General features: G+C 49.9%; 6 protein-coding genes across 6 annotated transcripts; 3 read left to right on the forward strand and 3 right to left on the reverse strand.

Annotated features, from left to right (window-relative positions):
- Positions 1-299: 299 nt before the first annotated feature.
- On the forward strand, positions 300-3,122 carry F5J12DRAFT_928856 (uncharacterized protein; the record flags this gene model as incomplete). The annotated part of the gene is made up of 10 exons (XM_051749465.1): positions 300-658; positions 714-1,004; positions 1,223-1,245; positions 1,274-1,290; positions 1,327-1,371; positions 1,670-1,716; positions 2,157-2,429; positions 2,510-2,664; positions 2,685-2,972; positions 3,034-3,122. Exons 2-10 carry the CDS (start codon positions 751-753, stop codon positions 3,120-3,122), a joined length of 1,191 nt encoding a protein of 396 aa, XP_051597351.1. The 5' UTR covers positions 300-658; positions 714-750.
- A 2,172-nt stretch (positions 3,123-5,294) lies between these two features.
- F5J12DRAFT_895498 (uncharacterized protein) lies at positions 5,295-5,604 on the forward strand (the record flags this gene model as incomplete). The annotated part of the gene is made up of 2 exons (XM_051747838.1): positions 5,295-5,521; positions 5,574-5,604. The coding sequence occupies 2 exons, from the start codon at positions 5,295-5,297 to the stop codon at positions 5,602-5,604; spliced, it is 258 nt and encodes an 85-aa protein (XP_051597352.1).
- Positions 5,605-7,659: 2,055 nt separating this feature from the next.
- On the reverse strand, positions 7,660-8,972 carry F5J12DRAFT_320193 (uncharacterized protein). The gene is made up of 4 exons (XM_051738890.1): positions 8,711-8,972; positions 8,514-8,641; positions 8,260-8,449; positions 7,660-8,210 (listed from the first exon to the last, which is right to left on the reverse strand). The coding sequence occupies exons 1-4, from the start codon at positions 8,775-8,777 to the stop codon at positions 8,029-8,031; spliced, it is 567 nt and encodes a 188-aa protein (XP_051597353.1). The 5' UTR covers positions 8,778-8,972; the 3' UTR covers positions 7,660-8,028.
- On the reverse strand, positions 8,406-9,192 carry F5J12DRAFT_849555 (uncharacterized protein). Its single transcript, XM_051746466.1, has 2 exons — positions 8,683-9,192; positions 8,406-8,613 (listed from the first exon to the last, which is right to left on the reverse strand). Exon 1 carries the CDS (start codon positions 9,139-9,141, stop codon positions 8,863-8,865), a length of 279 nt encoding a protein of 92 aa, XP_051597354.1. The 5' UTR covers positions 9,142-9,192; the 3' UTR covers positions 8,406-8,613; positions 8,683-8,862.
- Positions 9,193-9,345: 153 nt separating this feature from the next.
- On the reverse strand, positions 9,346-13,842 carry F5J12DRAFT_849575 (uncharacterized protein). Its single transcript, XM_051746467.1, has 13 exons — positions 13,590-13,842; positions 13,437-13,523; positions 13,152-13,366; positions 12,901-13,085; positions 12,682-12,855; positions 12,510-12,630; positions 12,373-12,457; positions 12,200-12,279; positions 10,429-12,104; positions 10,135-10,361; positions 9,932-10,077; positions 9,461-9,858; positions 9,346-9,402 (listed from the first exon to the last, which is right to left on the reverse strand). The coding sequence occupies exons 1-12, from the start codon at positions 13,735-13,737 to the stop codon at positions 9,712-9,714; spliced, it is 3,291 nt and encodes a 1,096-aa protein (XP_051597355.1). The 5' UTR covers positions 13,738-13,842; the 3' UTR covers positions 9,346-9,402; positions 9,461-9,711.
- On the forward strand, positions 13,843-16,749 carry F5J12DRAFT_849581 (uncharacterized protein). The gene is made up of 12 exons (XM_051746468.1): positions 13,843-14,144; positions 14,195-14,609; positions 14,660-14,760; positions 14,814-14,849; positions 14,907-15,135; positions 15,185-15,315; positions 15,377-15,394; positions 15,449-15,499; positions 15,553-15,678; positions 15,734-15,999; positions 16,055-16,127; positions 16,178-16,749. The coding sequence occupies exons 2-12, from the start codon at positions 14,327-14,329 to the stop codon at positions 16,571-16,573; spliced, it is 1,710 nt and encodes a 569-aa protein (XP_051597356.1). The 5' UTR covers positions 13,843-14,144; positions 14,195-14,326; the 3' UTR covers positions 16,574-16,749.
- Positions 16,750-18,010: the final 1,261 nt, after the last annotated feature.

Consider the following 18,010-nt stretch of genomic DNA (forward strand, 5'->3'; position numbering starts at 1 on the left):
ATTCGAGATAATAGATACTATGTGCTGCCATGATAGTGGATGGGTACATTACAGCACGTGTTGAGGGCTCCTTCAATGCAAAGCAGTTTTACAGTTTCATTGCAGAAGAAGCGGTATGTATTTACTGCGCCATCTCAGGAGTACATGATGTAGTCTGGCCATATGCACTGGTAGTACGTAGGCCAACAAATTCCTACATTTCCATATCGGGCAGAACTCAAGCGCTCACGACGCGCTCATAAATATCTGACATTATTTTCGCAAACCGCTGTAAACGCTGAAACCTTCGCCGGGTAGCTCGACGCGAAGCCTGTGAATGTTTGACAACGATCTTACACGTGCGAAGACAACAAAGACAGAAAATCCATCTCAAAGTACCGATATCAATTCAGTTTCTGCTAAGGGATGCGATAACCTGAGTGGAAACCTTCTTTCTGCCCAAAGGATTCACGAATTTCGTCGCCACTTTGCCTATCTATAAGCTGTTTGTCTCAGGGAAGAAACCCGCTCAGTGGCTTGAATTGGCGGAATCTGAAGCACTTGATCCACAAGAGGTGCGGAAACAAGTATATCATTCATTGACAATGTTATACTATTACAATCTCCACTCTTGCTCTCATGACCTGGAGATGCTGATACATTACAATGGTGTCAACCTGTAGGTCGCTGGTCACTCTTCACCTTACTTGTCGTCAGCTCATGCAACGACGCAGGCGATGACATGCGCTTGCAGATGCTCCGGGACCCAGCATGCCTGCAGGCACAACCTTTATCACAGTTGTGGGAGCCCTTGTGGAAAGCAGTCGTTGCATGGACGAACTCCCAAACAAGGACGCGTTAACCGAGTCAGCTATCGACATCAGTATTGGTGACCTTGGGAAACGATTGAGGGCCCACCTTTTATCGCTTAGGTATCGTCGACGCCGTATGGACACTCGGGGACCAGGTCTGCGGCTCTACTTCATTATGTGCCAGCCGATCCTCTACATTGTTGAAGATTGCTCGTACGTCCTGCGCTGACCATGCATACCATAACTCACCACGCAACAGTTATATCATCTACCACCCTATATAGTCCACCTCGACGAACAATCCACTCTTGCCCTACCATTCGAACACTACCATAGACTGTCGATAGCAGATTCTTCGAAAAGCAAATGTTTCTTTCACTTGTAAAACTTCGTAATTATGTCCGTCACATACTTCCTCCAATGGCGTCCAGGGGCGCCCGGAGGGCTGTGGATAGTAATTATAATCTAATTTGTTTCTCCAGTCCAAGTCACCTTTACAGTGAGTCGTGGGCTATTACAGCTGGTGTATTTATAGTGCAGTGAAAGTTTGAAGCGAGTGTCATCATCGGAATTCTCGGATGTAAGCTGCCCCTCGACCACCTCGTTGCTCCATCCGTATTGCTTTGGTGCTCCCAGACGTTCTGCCCAGGAATTCACACCCCAAAACCACCCTCTGACACCATTCGAAACCCAACTAACGTCGATCACAAGAGATTCGTCGGCGTAGCCGGACTAAGGATACCGCGCTGGAACAACAGCGCTGTCAATCGGGATAATCCAACCAATTGCAGGGCGGTGATTGTCTTCTCGAGGAAAAGAACTCCACCGCAGTCACAGTAGTCACCGGCGCCGAAAACGACACTTCCGACGGCCCTTAGACAATCGAGGCGGTCGATGGCGAGTCCGACTCGATGACAACGATGAGGTAAATCGAGTTTTCCCATGTTGCCTTTGCCGCTCATTTCTTGCTTCAGCAACATATCAACTTCTAGATAGATCAGTTGGAGTCTTTGACCCTCTGAGACGGGATGCCAAAGACGACAAATCCTCATGTGGTCCCTACCCAGCGCTTGCATCACACTCCCTCCCCTCCCCCCTCATTCCCATCGACTATATCCACGCATCAGTTTCTGAAGCTCGATGACGGTGCCCCTACCGCTATGGCTCCACCAGTCCGTCCATAATCAGAATAGGAATTTTTGCCCAATAATCACGTCCCCATCTCTCGTCGAGTGTCACTCATTCCCTGCTCTGTAGAACACGGGAGGGTTGATCAGGCATGGACAACAACGCCCACGCTGAAGTTTTATGAAGCGTGGACGGTCTAACCATCAAGACTGCCTGTGTCCATGCAAGTATTGGCAGCCTCAACCGCATGAACCGCCCTAACACCCATGGAAGCACTGCAGGGAGGGAAATTCTGTCGCGGGGGAAACACAAAGGAAAAGTAAGAAAGGAACATGACAGTTCTGGTTCAGTGGATGTTACATGTGACGCTGGCGATGCGCGCACCCCCGCAGCCACGAGCAACGACGAGCAACAAGCTTTGTCAGGTCGTGACAAAACCCCTGGAAAGTTATCAATGCTCGTCTCAGTTTCACGTCGAACACGGGCCTGCATCCTCCATAGCGTACAACAGTACGCCCACGAGTTCTCGTGACTCAGCATTATTGTCTATTGCTGTAAGTATAACGTTTATCTCGCCTCCCTCTTTCCAGAATTTCCCACGACTCGATATGTATCAATACCGTGCACTGGTACTGTTGGAGCAAGACTGCTCGTCTTCGCACTCTGATTCATTGGGTGGTTTTGACTTCAGTTCAGACTTGGACACAATGTCCCATTTTACTGGCTCATCTCTGGATTCTTGATGGTGTGCCTGACGCTCACAAGCTTCGCAGAGGGACTACAGCAAGGGCCACAGTCAGCGCCTGGCTTGCGCAGCTGCTAGACTTGGCCGTCTGTCCAGCGTGACAGGGACTATTCACAGGAACGTGATTGCAACTACGGGCGAGCCCAATAGCGCGAGGACTTATGTTTGCCATCTTCCCCTCGTCGGTACTGAAGATCACATGATGGGAAGACGAGACTCGCCACCCCACTGCCGCCATGATTCACTCCCGCATCGTTCGCACATCAATGAGACAGAGAATGGGGATGTGGAAAGCCATATGCCGACAGGTGCGTCATCCGCAACAGGTCGGTGAGGTGAACTGCTGGAAAATTTATGGAAACTGACAAGGCCTTAGCGAACAGGTCTACCTTGGAATTCTTGGGCAGGAGTGTGGGATACAACAACGTCGTCGTGAGAGTAATTATATGAATGAGTGAGAAGCACTCGCTATATGGATGATCTGTGTACACTCGATCAGGCCGTCAATATTCTTCTGTAATGTCTGCACGTCCGCTGAGGAAAGCTGCTTTGCTCTTTTCTGCTCCTTTTCATGGATTTGGGTGTCGTTAGTGGAAAGAGACTTTTGAGAGGATTGCCATTGATGCACAGGTGAGGTGAAGCTGTGATTAAGCGCCTTCAACGTTGAACATCCTTGGCAGCAGAGCGGCGGGCTTATGTAACGTAACCTTATTCCCTCCTGTGGTTGCTTTCCTTCGTATCCCATCTTCCTAGGACTCCAAAATCTCGGAATCAAGATAGCCAGGCCCAGCTCCAGGGGAAACATATGCAGCTGAAATATATGAACGACTCGGCTACGTGCTGTGTACGATTTGAATGGCCAGACCACATTGGAGCAGACACAGGCAAAACTCCACAACCTATATGCGTTTGTGCCCTTATTTCCTGCTGTTTGAATATGAAAATGGCCAGCTTTGCGCTCTGAAATATTAGGTTCGAACTGAGAAGCAGTGGCCCCAAGAAATCAGGCAGTATCTGGTTGATAAAATGTACATATCTTTTTAGGGTCATCATCCTTCAGCCCTCACTTTATCGCATCCAATCCCGTCGACTCGTTTCACTTGCTCCCGCAGCGGTGTTTCCCCCCCTCCGCGGTACATGGTTTAGCATTTTAAAATATGTAGGAGCGTGCAACGCGCAGCCCACGACGCCATCACAGAAATTTACTCTGATTGGCATCACCGCACATGGCTGGTACTCCGATTCCTGTTCCGTCTACCTACTACCTACTTCTGTGCGGTTACCTGGACTTGTTTAGAGTTAAGTTCGATTTCGGGATATGTATCGGGCGCCGTGACGATTATTTTCTGCGTGCTTTCAGAAGCCTCGGAGCGCATTGTTTGGGGCACTTGTCTCCATCTGAAGGGGAGATTTAATTTACCCCAACTCACTGTCGGTGATTGCCACCCATCGGAATTTGCTATGAACAGGGTGAAATATGTAGGAGCATGCCACCAACGGAAACTTGCTGTGATTAGCATGTAGCTATGATTGTGAGTCGCACCCTCTATCTACGGGCACGCATTCCATTACCGCACGCGGCTGGTACTCCGGTTCCTGTTCCGTCTACTTATTTCTGCGCGGTGTCGCCTAGACTTGTTCAGAGTTAAGTTTGATCTTGGGATATGTATCGCGCGCCATAATGATTATTTTCGTGTAGGGCACTTTTCTCTGTCTGAAGAGGAAATTTAATTTTCCCCGACTCACTACGGTGATTTCCGGGTGGGCTTGTGGTCCAATAAAGCGAGCACCTAGCTATTATTGATGATGGGGGTACGCAATACGGCTTGATTCCTGCTGCAACTGTGATCGGATTGATTTCACAGTGCAGCTTTACCGCGCGGATATCTGGAGTCAATCTTCTCAGCGGACAGCGGTCTCATTGTTAACGCAATTGTTAAGCACTTCTCATGATTCGGATTTCTAATCCGTTCCTAGTTACTCTATGTTATCGGCCTATCGCGATGGCAAATTCTGACATTGCAGATGTTTGGCTCACACAGGAAACAGACAATGCAGCTGAAGACAAAATTCCCCTGTTCTGAGGTCAGGAAGGTTTCTGGTCAACAGTATAGTAACTGATAAGTGGGTACTAGATCTACATGAGCACCTGCGGAGCATCATGTCTTAGCCTGCATTCATTGCTCAGGCTAATGACCGACAAAAGCCCCTGACGGAAATAGAGCTTCTTATGAGAACATGGACAGTGCATGGTTCAAATAAACACGAGCAGAATGGAAGCTTCTGCTACCTTTGTTTTCTGCATGCATCACTCTACTTCCACATACCACTTCTGGGTGTCGTTTTCCGCGAGGCTTCACCGTCTTCACTTCACAGATCCGATTGCACGCAGGTCAGAAGGCAGGCGTTGCGTTGATAATTTGATAATAGGCACATCCATAGCTCCTTCGAAGACATATTGCTTACCGCTTGATCCCATTGCCTGATTTACTGCGCCACGACGCTGTTGGCCATTCGCAGCAGATCAAACAGACTTGACCTGCGTCGCTTGCGTAAACATCCCATTGCACGCACACCCACTGGGCTTATAAAAAGCGATGTGTTGTCACAAGAAACATAGCGCATCGACAATGTCTAACGCAACATACCCAGAGCGCCCCCCTGCTGTCCCAGAGGGGCTAGAAACTGTGACATCAGAAAACTCCACTCCCAATCTCTCCCAGAATATTCCTGTTCAAATGATTTGCCCAAATTGCAAGTCTGCTTACCTATGTTTCCAAGGCCAGGTATTTTACGATGCTGGTTCAAAATCCCAGCACGGCGACGAGGCCCCCGTTCACTTCCAGGGCATCAACACGTAAGTCGCCACTCTCTACTTCATTCGGTATGCACCTCATGCAACGGCACAGGCGTTCATACACACTTGATGGCGCTGTGTGATACGCGACACCGTAAGTTACTTATCCGGTGCCGTTGTACGTGCGCAAAAACTCTATCATCAGGTAATGATGATTGCGGTGGTTGCTGGTTTAGTAGCACCTTAGAAGACCTTAAGAGGACGAGTATGGAATCGGCGCTACTGCTGTTCTGGCTGCTGAACTGTAAATGATGTTTGCTGTATGTTTTCTGTACATTCAACTTCAGTTCCGAAATATGTACAATACAATAAAACACTTGCTCTCAAAGGCGTGCATCACACCCGAAGGAAGTTTCAGCATATTTCCCGGATTCTGGATCGATAGTCGCATGATTTCTTCAATTCACAATGTCAGACAAACAGCGGCGGCCCAGATGCCACGGAGCTATTCACAGCGGGCATGAGAATCATCACTAATGAATCGAGCTCAACAAACGAAGGAGTGACCTTGTGGTGTAACAATAAAGCCTGAAATCAAAAAGCTGGCCTGGGCCTATTGCTCACAGCAAGGCAAGTTTCGGCGGGCCAACTTCGGCCGCCAAACGCTCGGTTCCAAATCATAAGCGGAGTTTCAAGTTGGAGGCAAACACCGTTGTGCTGTGGGCACGGACACGATTTTTGTCTCCGACGTGAAACTCCGATACTGTGGGTGTGTGAACAAACCTTCTGCTGTGTGACTGCCGTAAGAAATGTCCTCCTTACATACTGTAATTTATGGCTGTCGCATCGCAAATTGTTCTCTTATGCACCGTTGCCGCTAGACCTGGAGGAGGGTACACCGGCGCTGACTATGAAAAGAAATGTGCCGACTTTCCTGTCCCACTACCTTGATTCAGGTTTCCTGGAAAGCCTGATGAGCTGGCCGCAAAGGGGGTGTCCAATGTAAGCATTCCTTGCGTTCTGACATGCAGGCGTGCGCGCCGTCCGTGTCCCATGCATTCTATCGTTACTTAGGATTTTGTGAGCATTCCGCATGTAGTTCCGACCCGGCAGTTTCGTCTTGTCCAATCAGCTACGACAGCCTCTATTGCAACAATGCCAGCCTCCTTCGTGAGGTCTCGACCAAATTCATACCCTCGCAGACGAAGGTCCAACTGCAAAGCCGTCAATGAGTACTCAGGAGCAGAAAGAAGGCCGTTATCGAGTTCTCATCGCCTGATGTCTCAAAGCAAAACCATTCTGTGTCAAACACCTCCGAAGTACCATAATCAGCCCATTCTTGGTCAACTTGTGCAAGGCTCGTAGCTGGGAGGCCACCTCACAAATATCTTGACGCTTGAGGACTGCGGGTAACCCGTTTCATGTGCGTTGTGCGTCAACGTGACACTTCTCGCCGCGGTTCAGTTCGGCATGATCACAGTCGGTTTCGAGGAACACGGCTCTCTGGAAGAGCTCAGAAAGGATGGTATCAAGCATCTCTACGACGTATACGTTGAGATGTCCTGAGAGGCAGAATGCGATCTTAACGTTAAAAGTCCAAGCCGCTCAATTTCATCGTCAAGGAATACGCCGAGTACGATCGATTAAACCTCACCTTTGATTCCTACACGAGCGAAAGCGGGCCGGCAGAGAATGGCGAGACAAGTAGCACAACTCGACTAGCTGGGATTAGTTACTGACGTGAATAGCGTCAGCTTTTCTCGACCCGGAAAGATGGAAAATAGGGAAATCGATCCTCTGCGAAGCAGGTAATGTACCTCCTATATCCGATTGCATTAACTCATGATATAATCGAAGACGGTGTATCCCTATGGATCGCTGATCGAACGTACCAACAATCCCATTTCGACAAGATGATATGCGCCGTCGCTTTGCGGCAGGATCTTCATTTCGCCCGGTTCTTCGAAATCTTAGATCTGGTGGGTTTCCCCATGGGTCAATCGACCCGGGCACCTGAATTAGTACGGATTGTCGTCGGGTATGAGTACCAAGGAAGGGTACCCCTGTCTTTCTCGATCAGATCATCAAAGAGACGTCATCTGTCAAGCACGAGCAAATGAAGCGAACGAAGAAAAGCGCAACGCCTTTGAGGATCCTGAGACAGTCAGCCATTAAGATCCAAGACGAGCGGTACGCAGTGTCTACCAATTACTGATCGCCCACTAACACGCTGTTGGAATAAACATTTATACCTGCAATTGAGACAGGAAGTTATCCTCTCAAGGCGGCTCCGGACCTTACTTGCAGTACGCTCACAGCTTTTGCCGCTGCCGACCCCATCCTAGATCGAGGCATGCCTGAGATATAGCAGTCTTACTCAGGACCTACTCTGGTGTTGTCGCAACGGCTTTGAAGATACAGTAGAGTAGTGACATTTTGCCTTCCGCTTGTCCCGCACTATCATTGCTGCATAGGACACCCTCGTGGCTAAGGGCCTGGGTAATGCAAGGGCGAGGTTATGGTTGGATCTCTGCGCACGGGGTGTCAATGGTGCTGCGATGCGATTGTTACTTGTCAGGTGCAAGGCTGTTAGAGAGGATGTAATATTGGACTGGTCTATTGGATCGTCGCACCCGTATGTTCCAATTATAGTTGTAGCACGGTGTACATATCCGGGCAAGAAAGAATCTTGATCTTCCACGGACTTTCTCCGAGACATGTTTGGGTATCATCATCCCGACCTCGGAACCTATGCTATATCAGTGACCTCAACCAAAACGTAACATGACTAGACTTACGTGGCTGAGCATATCCACTTCGTGGTTCATTATGAGGTATAAGATGCTCACGACGTGAGTAGATCCCAGCACACCACCGATGGCGTTGACGGTGACCTCTTGCTACTTCATGCGTTCTCAAGTCTCCAGCCACATTGCACAGCATGTATGCCTCCTGTCTTTCCAGTTTATGTTCGGGCTTCCCTGATATCTGTCGGTCGATGCAGTAACACTTTCGAAGGTTTGAAAAGAGCGGTATGAACCCGAACACTAACCAGAATCAACGCCGATGCGCAATAGTATTCCTTTTCTCCAGCATCAGGACTGGTTACTTTAAAGTTGGAATATTTTGCGTAAGGTTTGTCCTTGCGGACTGTGAACCACGCAACGACCTTCGCCAACTCTTCGGTAGCAGTGCCCATTTTGATGACTCGTATGAATTAGAGAAGATCATAGACGGAACCAAGCGTACCGCAATCCTCTATGGGGAACGCTCGTGCATTCAACACTCTTCCGCGGACACGGCTAACGATTAGCATCACTCAACTTACCTCTCCATCACCTCGTGCAGCATGTACATCCCGGGGCGGATATCCGCAATAAGCCTAACATCATCCACGACGCCTAAACCACCAGAAGCCAATCTAGCCACTTACCCCGATGGAGAAAAGTGCACCTTCCGCCTGTGGGGGTAGATACGGCGTCGAGCCCCTCACACAAATGCTTCATGTCTATATTTTCACCAGTCATATAAAGTGGAATAGTCGACCACGGTCCAGGTGCGCCATGCGCCGCACCCACCTCACCGGCAAACGGGCGAAGGAATAAGCACACGTATACTTTTCTCCTTTTCCAGGTACGTATTGCGGAGACTTCACACCGCCGTCTCGTTTCCACATCCATCCTTATGCCAAGTACTGGTACTTACCGGGGTGAGGTCCCAGATCTTGAGGATAGCCTCGTAAACTCGTCTGCGAGAAGCCCAAATCCCAGAATGAGTGCGGTCCAACCCCAAGCTCCAATCCTCACTTCGAGCATGTTAATCTAAAGTGTGTCCCCCCGGGTTTGCTCCTTCAACATACTCAGGCCCATTGACTTGATAGCGCAAGGCGAGAGGATGTCACCATAGCTCACGATGGAATGGTTAGGACCGGTAGGATGCTGCTTGAGGGGAAAGTCCGTAACCAATGCTCCTTCGGGCATGTCGATACGGTGAACGAACCTGACGTCCTAAAGCTAGGTGACTTTGTTCGCGTTTACAAATAACAAGGGTTGAAACGTTGACATCTCGCGGATCTACGAATGTCAGATAATGTAAGCGATGGCTCATTACAGAGTTAGATTTCGCAAAGCTCTAAATGTACTCCTGTCAACTGGGGTAAGTCCTGTGTCGCACACAGATGGTAAACCAAGACACATGTCTCGTGTGTCGTGGCCACACTATATCCTCTTCATTCGCCATCATTCAACCCCTCACTCTGCTCCGAACTCTTGCCAGTTAACTGTACGCGAGGGTGGATCGTAACCTCCAAAGGAAGTTAGGTCTGATAGGTGCCGCATCGTGGGCCTTCCATGAGGACAATTCCAAGGCTGGTCCATAGATGCCATGTGTCGTACGATCTGCTCGCGCCGAAAGCGCATTCGCATCTGACGTGTCAGTTTCAAGCGCGAAGAAATTGGCTGAGGAACACACAGTAGTCATACGCAACTTGTCTAGCGGTCGCCCTATCATGACGCTCCGTCGACAGGCACGCATCGCAAACATAGCGCGCGCTTTCGAACATCGTACCATCGTACCCCTTGGACGGTCTTGCATGAGGTGGATGAGCTCTTCCAGATCTAGTAAATATGCGTCTGCTGGTTAGTGATGATCACGTGCGTGAAAGCGACGGGTACCTTTCATGTCGAACACCGTATCCTTGGAAATAGGTTGTGCCATGAGGTGCAATCGAGCGTTTGGCGAGCTTTCTTCCTCATCACATTCAATGTCAGCAGCGCCAGCTTGGTGATCTACGCCAGCCGACACCTCGACCGGGCCGACCTCAAAACCGTTGCGTTTCAGGACATCCATATTCTCGAGTGCAACCAGCTCATCCGCTGCTGTAAGATTCAACGGTCGAGGCCTATGGGAACAATTGCTGTTGTTAAACTAAACAGGAAGACAGGCGTGAAAATACAAGTGACCCGTACCTGAACAGCCGCTGGGACTCGATAGCTGTTGTCTCTTGCAAAGTTTCAAAGTTCCATTTTTCATCTGCGGCATGTTGATCTACCACGAACAGGTCATCCTCCACGCTTATCTCGGCCACTGCCTTATCCGTATCCACCTCTGGTGTGCGTTTTCGAACGATAATAAAGCCAAGATTAAATTGTCCCACCACGTCCATATGCATGAAGTCTCCCTTGGAAATAATCCGAGAGAGGGCAGCAGAGGCGATTTCGTCTGAAGGAGCGCTCACGAGGTTGGCGTTTTCGATAGCTACGTCGTTTCTCTGCGCGGCTCCATTCTGCGACCGTATTTTAACCAATGACGAGGTTAAATGACTTCGGGCGCCCAAATCCTTGTAACGGACTCGCAATGTATCTAAATCGACACGAAGTATGACGTCGTCATAGGATTGCGGCGTTTTGCACGGTCCAGACCTTGAAACCACCCTCGCATCATCAGGAACGTGACTCTCTACGAGTGTCGGGCTGACGTCCCGACCTTCTGGTGTGAGGTCTGTGACGCTAGGGTCCTCCCGCACAGTTGGTAAATTTCTGGACCGCCGTTGGTTCAAACTGGAGCCGAGAGAATGCGCACGTGAGGACGAAGGTCTTGGCTTTGAAGCCACCTGAGCACGTTCTACATCCACCTCTATTCCAGGCACACCCTCGTCCTCGGAAGCGACGCAAAGTGTGTCCTGGGACGAAGGTCTGTCATCCAATTCCAAGCTCGGTTCCCTTGGAGATTTTTTCTTTGGACAGGCAAGCAATAGTCGCGACGACATCCCTCTGAGAACGGTATTCTCGTCCTCGTCGACCTCCATCGAATCATTAGCGGAACCATCGTCGCCACCCTTCCCTATCCCTCGCCGAGTGCCCTCAGCGACAAACCTCGAAAGATCCCCTCGTCCAGGCCCAGTATCGGTCACCTTCGCCCGCTTCGCAAGCCGTCCATCCCACCCACCACCGTCACTCGTGTTTTCCCCCCAAACCCTTTTCAAATTCCACACTGCCCCACTCGTGTTCAGTACGGTCTGTGCTGATCGTGGCTTCGCACGGTCGGTATCCGGATATACTGGTGCGACTTCCGATCCTGACATCGATACGGGCAATCCTCGCACTTCGCTAGTCGAAAAAGGTGCTCTAGGCCTTGGCGCCGATGGGGGACCTTTCCGTCCCTGATCTACACCTTTCCTTCCCATGCCATTTTCTACACCAAGCTCCTCATCCGCTATATCCATGTCGTCACTCACGTATCCTGGAGGGAACGTCGGCTTTTTTCTCGTGCTTGTGTCCGTAGCAGCCTCAGATTCCAGTTCCTTACCCATTCGGGGAAGGCCAGCATTTGGAAGGGCGTGCGCAGGCGCGACGAGTGTAGGTGACGGAGGCCGGCATCCGTCTCGATCGTCATTCCCATCTGATGGCTCTGGAGAATTGTGCGGTCCGCCAGATGTCAACGGTTCTACTACTGATCCCGAGTCCCCAGTTGTCAGCGTCCGATGGCCACTTTGCGACCCGCCGGGTGAGGGTGCGGATGAAGGTGATGGAGCGAGAGGGTGTCCTTGGAGTTTTGTTCGGGTTTTATCCGACGTCGACTGCTCGCAGGTGACATTAACCTCGTAGGTCGAACGCGCAGACGAAAACACTTTCTCGAGGGATTCCTGACCATGCACATACAAACGAGTGGCAAATAACGCGGAGAAAACCATTGGAAAAAAGACATTAAAGCGTTTGCAGGACGAATCACGCAACCTACCTTGAGAGCCAGTACAAAGTTATTTTCGCTGTGCAAGAAGATGGTCCGTTTGTCTGGGCTTACGTTGATATCGCAAGCATCTGCGAGTCGAATGTTGACGATGAAAGTGACCAGACAGATAGGTCAAACATGAACGAGGAGACTGTATGAAACAGGTGATATAAGTAACTTACGTGTAGGGAGGACGAAGTCTGCGATGACGAATGGGGCCTGGCTGATATTGAAAGTGCGGTATACCTCGTTGAAGGCTTTTTGAACCTGGTGTGTCAAGCCATCAGCGGGTATCGCTGCTCCTGTCAAATAAACCAACCTTTCCTGCATTGTATGGCCGCCCGTTGATAAAAAAGTATTGACGATCGTTCGTGGTTCGCCCAGCACCAAGCGTGAACTTAGACATGAGGCCTTGTACACGAACTGGTGTGATAGGGGAACTAGCACTCAACGTTCAACATAGAAAAAGGAGTATAAACACTGGAATATACGTTTCTGAATCATTGCTTGCTTGCTTCTGCCTCCTAAGAACACTCTTCTCTGTTTCCACGTGGAAAGAGAGATCAAGGTCGGTGACGTTGTCCAACGCCCTGGTTCCCCAGAGTGCAGTGACGGATGCACGTAGAGAGGGAGTCCCGTCCGTCTTAAGTTGTACGACTTTGCGGCTAAAGGGTGTTCACGAGAATTCAGAACGCAGCACCCTGACTCACCCATTCTCCATTTGATTAGTCACTGTGAGGCGGACACCCTTATTCTCTTTTGAACAGGGGACGAGCGCATACGCGTGCAATATGCTCAAAGCTTTCTGAAACTCGCGTTTGATGTTTCTCTCGAGTTCCTTTCGGCGCACAGGAAGGGGCCTGAATAGATTGGCGACTGTGACTGTCATACCTCGCTGGGCGCGAAAACAAAGTCCAATGAATAATCATTTCGACTTTGGTGCGGACTGACTACGACATACCTGTCGGGCAACCTTAACTTTCTTACTCTTAAGCCTCCCGTTTCCATCTACTTCGAGGACTGTACCCATCGGAGCTTCTGAGGCCGTCGCTGTCGCGATGGTGAGACCATCGCTTAGGGCGCAAAGGGAGGAAAGGGCCTCCCCGCGAAAGCCAAAAGTGTGAATGCGAGAGACATCTTCAAAAGACGATAGTTTCGACGTGTAGTGTTTGAGTGCTTTAGAAAGTGTCGGAATGTTATGGTTGGTCGACCAACAGGATATAGTACACAAAGGAGACTTGCTCACCGATTCCTTCGTAGTCTCGTGGTGCGATGCCAACTCCGTTGTCGACGACCTCGATGGACTTGAGTCCGTAGTTTTGAAAGCGAACCTCTTTTAATAGACACATAGAATGCGAACAGAGTTCAGAGCGTGAAACACGAATGGCAAGTAACATACCGATGGCAGTCGCCCCAGCGTCTAGCGAATTTTCGACCAGTTCTTTGACCGCTGACTGTAAATCTATAACAACTTGACCAGACGTGATGCGATGAACAGTGTGCGCGTCGATTGCTCTGATACTGCCGCCTCCACCGCTGCCAGGCATGCTTTCCCCGAATCACCAGACAGATGGACGGGTGACCGGAAACCTTACTACTCAATAGCGCATCGAATGCTGGTAGTGTAGGTGCCGGCTTGGACCAGCCGAGTGGTAAACCTGAGCAATTTCTCACCACGTCTTTGTTGCGCCACCGTTCAGCGGGTCTCCTCGGCGCCCACAGCTCGTTACTCGTTTCGCCCGTCCTCCACACTGTGTTTACCATCACTACCGACCGTAATTTGCATAAAGTGGCTTTTCCCCTCAGTAACACCCACTGCAAGCTGCACACTGCACAGTACGGCCCATAGCCCCTCCGTCGCGCATATCACCCGTCACTGTCAGATGCAGCTAACGCTGGGTCAAATACAGTCTTCTATCAAACGATGTTCATACTCATATAACCAGTTATCGCAGTACGTGTCACAAACACTCCTCTGTACATGTTTGACCATGAAACTTCAAGGGATCTGGATTGGAATGACTATTTTACCTACTTACACGTATCATCGCCTCCTTGCCCTGAGTAGAATCCTCTTCGCAAGGGGAATATGTTCCGGTGACTGCCAATCAAGGGAGATTTAATAAGGAAAAGAGGATGACCCTCTTCCTTCCTTTTTGCCACGCATTCGATGCATTTGACGACGTGGAAACGAATGGGAGCGGTCCACGCGTGCTCCGACCCTGCAGAGTGAGTACTAGTATATTTTATCAGGCCATTCGAAGCCAGAAGAAAGCAATGGTTCTCTTCCCTTCCTTATGTCTTGTCCTAGCAACTGGAGCGATTGCTACAGGTGTCTTAACAGACTCACACACGATCAGCGAGACTTGCGAGGTCATTGCCGCTGCTGTCTCCTCCGCATCCGCAGTGCACTACTCTGGTGCGTCGGTCTGTTCCTTATATTCTTCTATCTCTAGCTTGATTTCACAGGACCTTCGTATGAGGAGGGCATTCGTCATTGGGCCTCCTCAAGTACGGAGCGGGCGAGATGTTCATTCGAGCCGGGCACTCCCTCAGACGTTGTGATAGCGGTATGCCCAGAGTACAACCCGCTTCTGGCTGACTTTGAGCGAGACTCTTTCAGCTACAAATTCTGGGGAAGAACAGGGTTCCTTTTGCTGTCCGTCTCCCTTAAGTAGTAAACTGTTCACACTGCCTAACTAATTGGTCGTTTAAGGTTAAAGGCGGCGGCCACACGCTGAATCCGGGCTTCTCCTCTACCACTGGCGTACAGATTGTGATGTCTAGGTTCTCAGAAATCGTGTATGATCCCGAATCACGGACTGTGACTGTAGGGGCCGGTGTGATTTGGGATGATGTTTACGCCGCTCTCGAGCCTCATGGCGTGAATGTCGTTGGTGGAAGAGTAAGTGGAATAGGTGTCGCGGGTTTCACTCTTGGTGGAGGTATGAACTACTCTCAGAGTTTAGTGCAGCCCCTAACTGAGTCTCAAAGGATACTCGTGGCTAACGAATCAGTACGGCTTGGCGCTGGATAATGTCGAGTCCTTCGAGTTGGTTCTGCCTGACGGCGCAGTGATCGATGTCACGGAATCATCACATCCTGATTTATTTTTTGGTCTCAGGGTGCGTCATCGACATCCGTTTTATGTGGCGAACCTCCGGATAACCCAATTATTTGTTTTAGGGAGGTTATGACAATTTCGTGTGTAGCAATTGCCTTCGCCGCCATCTTTAAGTTAGACTGACAGGTTGCAAGGGTATCGTAACGAAATTTATTTTGAAGACTCATCCCCAAGGGCAAATCTGGGTTAGTCTTTCCGTAGCGTGCTATGGCACGTTAGAGTTAAACCTCGATTTCAGGGTGGGGTCATCATCTATCCCGAGGCTTCTGTCAATCAAGTTATCCGTGCGACTGCCAACTTCTCAGCGAATAACAGCGACCCCAAGGCTCAGGTTATCATGACGACCAATTACGCCGCCGGAAATGTAAGCTATGTTCATCCCAACCTATCACAACGTACTTCTGATAAATCGGAAAAAGCACTTACTAGTCACCATACTTTTCTACGATAACCCAGACCCAGCACCTGGGGTCTTCGATACCTTCTTAGACATCCCAGCGTTGATCAGGGATATCAAGACGCGGTCATTCCTATCTCTAGTCCTAGCAACTTCTTCATGGCCGGAGACGGATTCACTGCCATTAGCGACGGGAGTGGAGCTCCTCCCACAAGGGTTGGTGGTCGAAGAACTCTCCTCGTTTCAGTCATCCGAAGCTGCCCCAGTCAACGCTACTCTATCATTGCGGTAAGTCAAGTGTCGGTCTGCGTCTCGGGGGACAATTTTGGCTTATATCACTCAGTGGGATATTCGCCACCGTGACTGTGACAGAATTTTCTGCGGACCTAATCGAAGCTGCTATCAACGAGTCCATCGTATGTTCACACTGCAATTTTAGGACAAGGGAAATTAATTTTCTCCATAGCACTGGGGACAAACGTTGTTACCCTTTTCAGGGGTATTCATTTCGTACGACTTCTCCCCCGTGATGCCGGCGGCGCTGGGACACAGCTCTACCCCATCTGCCTGGCCGCCCACGCATAAAGACGTCGTGATGCCAATTGTTCTATACTTCGCGTGGATTTCTGAGCTATCGGACGGCATGATGCATGACGGTGTTCGGCAAAGCGCGTCTGCACTCCTTGATAAAGCGGACTCCCTTGGCCAGGACGTCAAAGATGCCCCACTCTACAGCAACTGTGCCCTCTTTGATACTCCGTTGGAGCGCATGTATGGCAATAACGTTGAGCGACTAAGGAAAATCAAGAACCACGTCGATCCTTACAACGTGATGAATCTGGCAGGTGGATTCAAGTTCTAATTTGATCAATAAATGGAAGAGAAGGAATGACCATCTTCCTTGGAGGCTGCGAGAGAGTTGTAGGCAGGGAAATCCACTTACTGTTCGTATATACTAGGGAAAACCTCTGCAGTGCGCGCACTACTGTTGTATTTGAAAACTTAGACACTCAGATTGCGTACCGCGGGCAGGTCGTTCTGCAATTCACTTCTCGAGCCATCCCCCTGTGACACCGACGTAGGGTCGAGCCACCCTGTGTGTACAAAGACGGTGCGAGGCTGTAAACTGATGGGATCCGTGGGGTATGGCCAAGCTCGATCATTACCTTGGTAGGCAAGCGTGCAACGTCAAATCGGATGAGACCGTGCCGCTCCACGTCCAATGCCAGCAAAAGAATTCGACTACGTTTAGTATGTACTACTAAGGACGAATCTTCAGGAGAGACAACCCGGGCAGGGCCGGGCCCTCTGCTTTTCGGCAACAGAATTGAACCGAAAAAAAAACCGTACTAGTATATCGTAATGCGGGCGTCTTTGATCAGTGGAGAACGCTGTGGAAGGGCTATCCATGGAAGCTGACGTATCAGCCGGATCGTGTTACTGGTTACAGTACGATCGACCTGGTGTCGCCATCGCTAGTAGCAGAAATTCGGCAATCAAGAGGGAATGGACGTGGCACCTCGGTACTAGCAGAAAAGAGGGGAGTAACGAGCTACCAATGATCCTGTTCCCAACCTCGCGGTCATGCTTAAGGTCTCGCAATACGTGTATCACTTGTCACTGAGGAATTTTGTATCTCGAGTTTATGTAAAAAAGGTGTCTTCTGGGTCATATCGACCTCATTGATGGCTGGAGTTATGTGCTACCCATGCATAGATGTGTGGTGCTGAGAGGCAAGTGAGTTGATGTTTTCAGCGAAGGCGAGGTTCACAGTTTACCCAAGACACCGGAGATACAAGCTGAAAATGTACCCCGGGGAGCGGCCAGGCTCTTTTGCACTGCCATTTGGAAGAATTGCGGAAGAACTGGGTGTGTGTTTTTGGTTTATCCGTCTTCTTGGCCCGGTCTTCTATATCCTATGCGCTATGCGCAGCATGTCAGCATCTGAACCAACTTTACAGCCCATCTTGGAATAGATGTGGTTTTGCCGAAAGCCTTGATGGCGGAGTGCCATCCTGACTCAAACCACTCGCTGCGTGCCCCGTTATCGATGCTGGTGTCAGGGGCGAAATTGAAAGTAACCCGGGCAAGTGAATACAGATAAAGAAGGGGGCGAGATAATCGGCCTCTACGGTCGCCTTGGTAAAAGTGTGACGGCGTTGGAGGGCGTTGGGTAGATGTTCACATTACAGTAGTTGGACTGAAGTGTAGACAGCCATCATAAACGTGGTCGTTCAACATTATGCCCTGCCGCTAGTGTCGCTGGTATCAACGATGTTGTCAGGATTCATTTGGTGTT

This window comes from Pisolithus orientalis (genome assembly GCF_024613125.1).
Source record: "Pisolithus orientalis strain OTSU chromosome Unknown F5J12scaffold_30, whole genome shotgun sequence".
NCBI lineage: Eukaryota > Fungi > Basidiomycota > Agaricomycetes > Boletales > Pisolithaceae > Pisolithus > Pisolithus orientalis.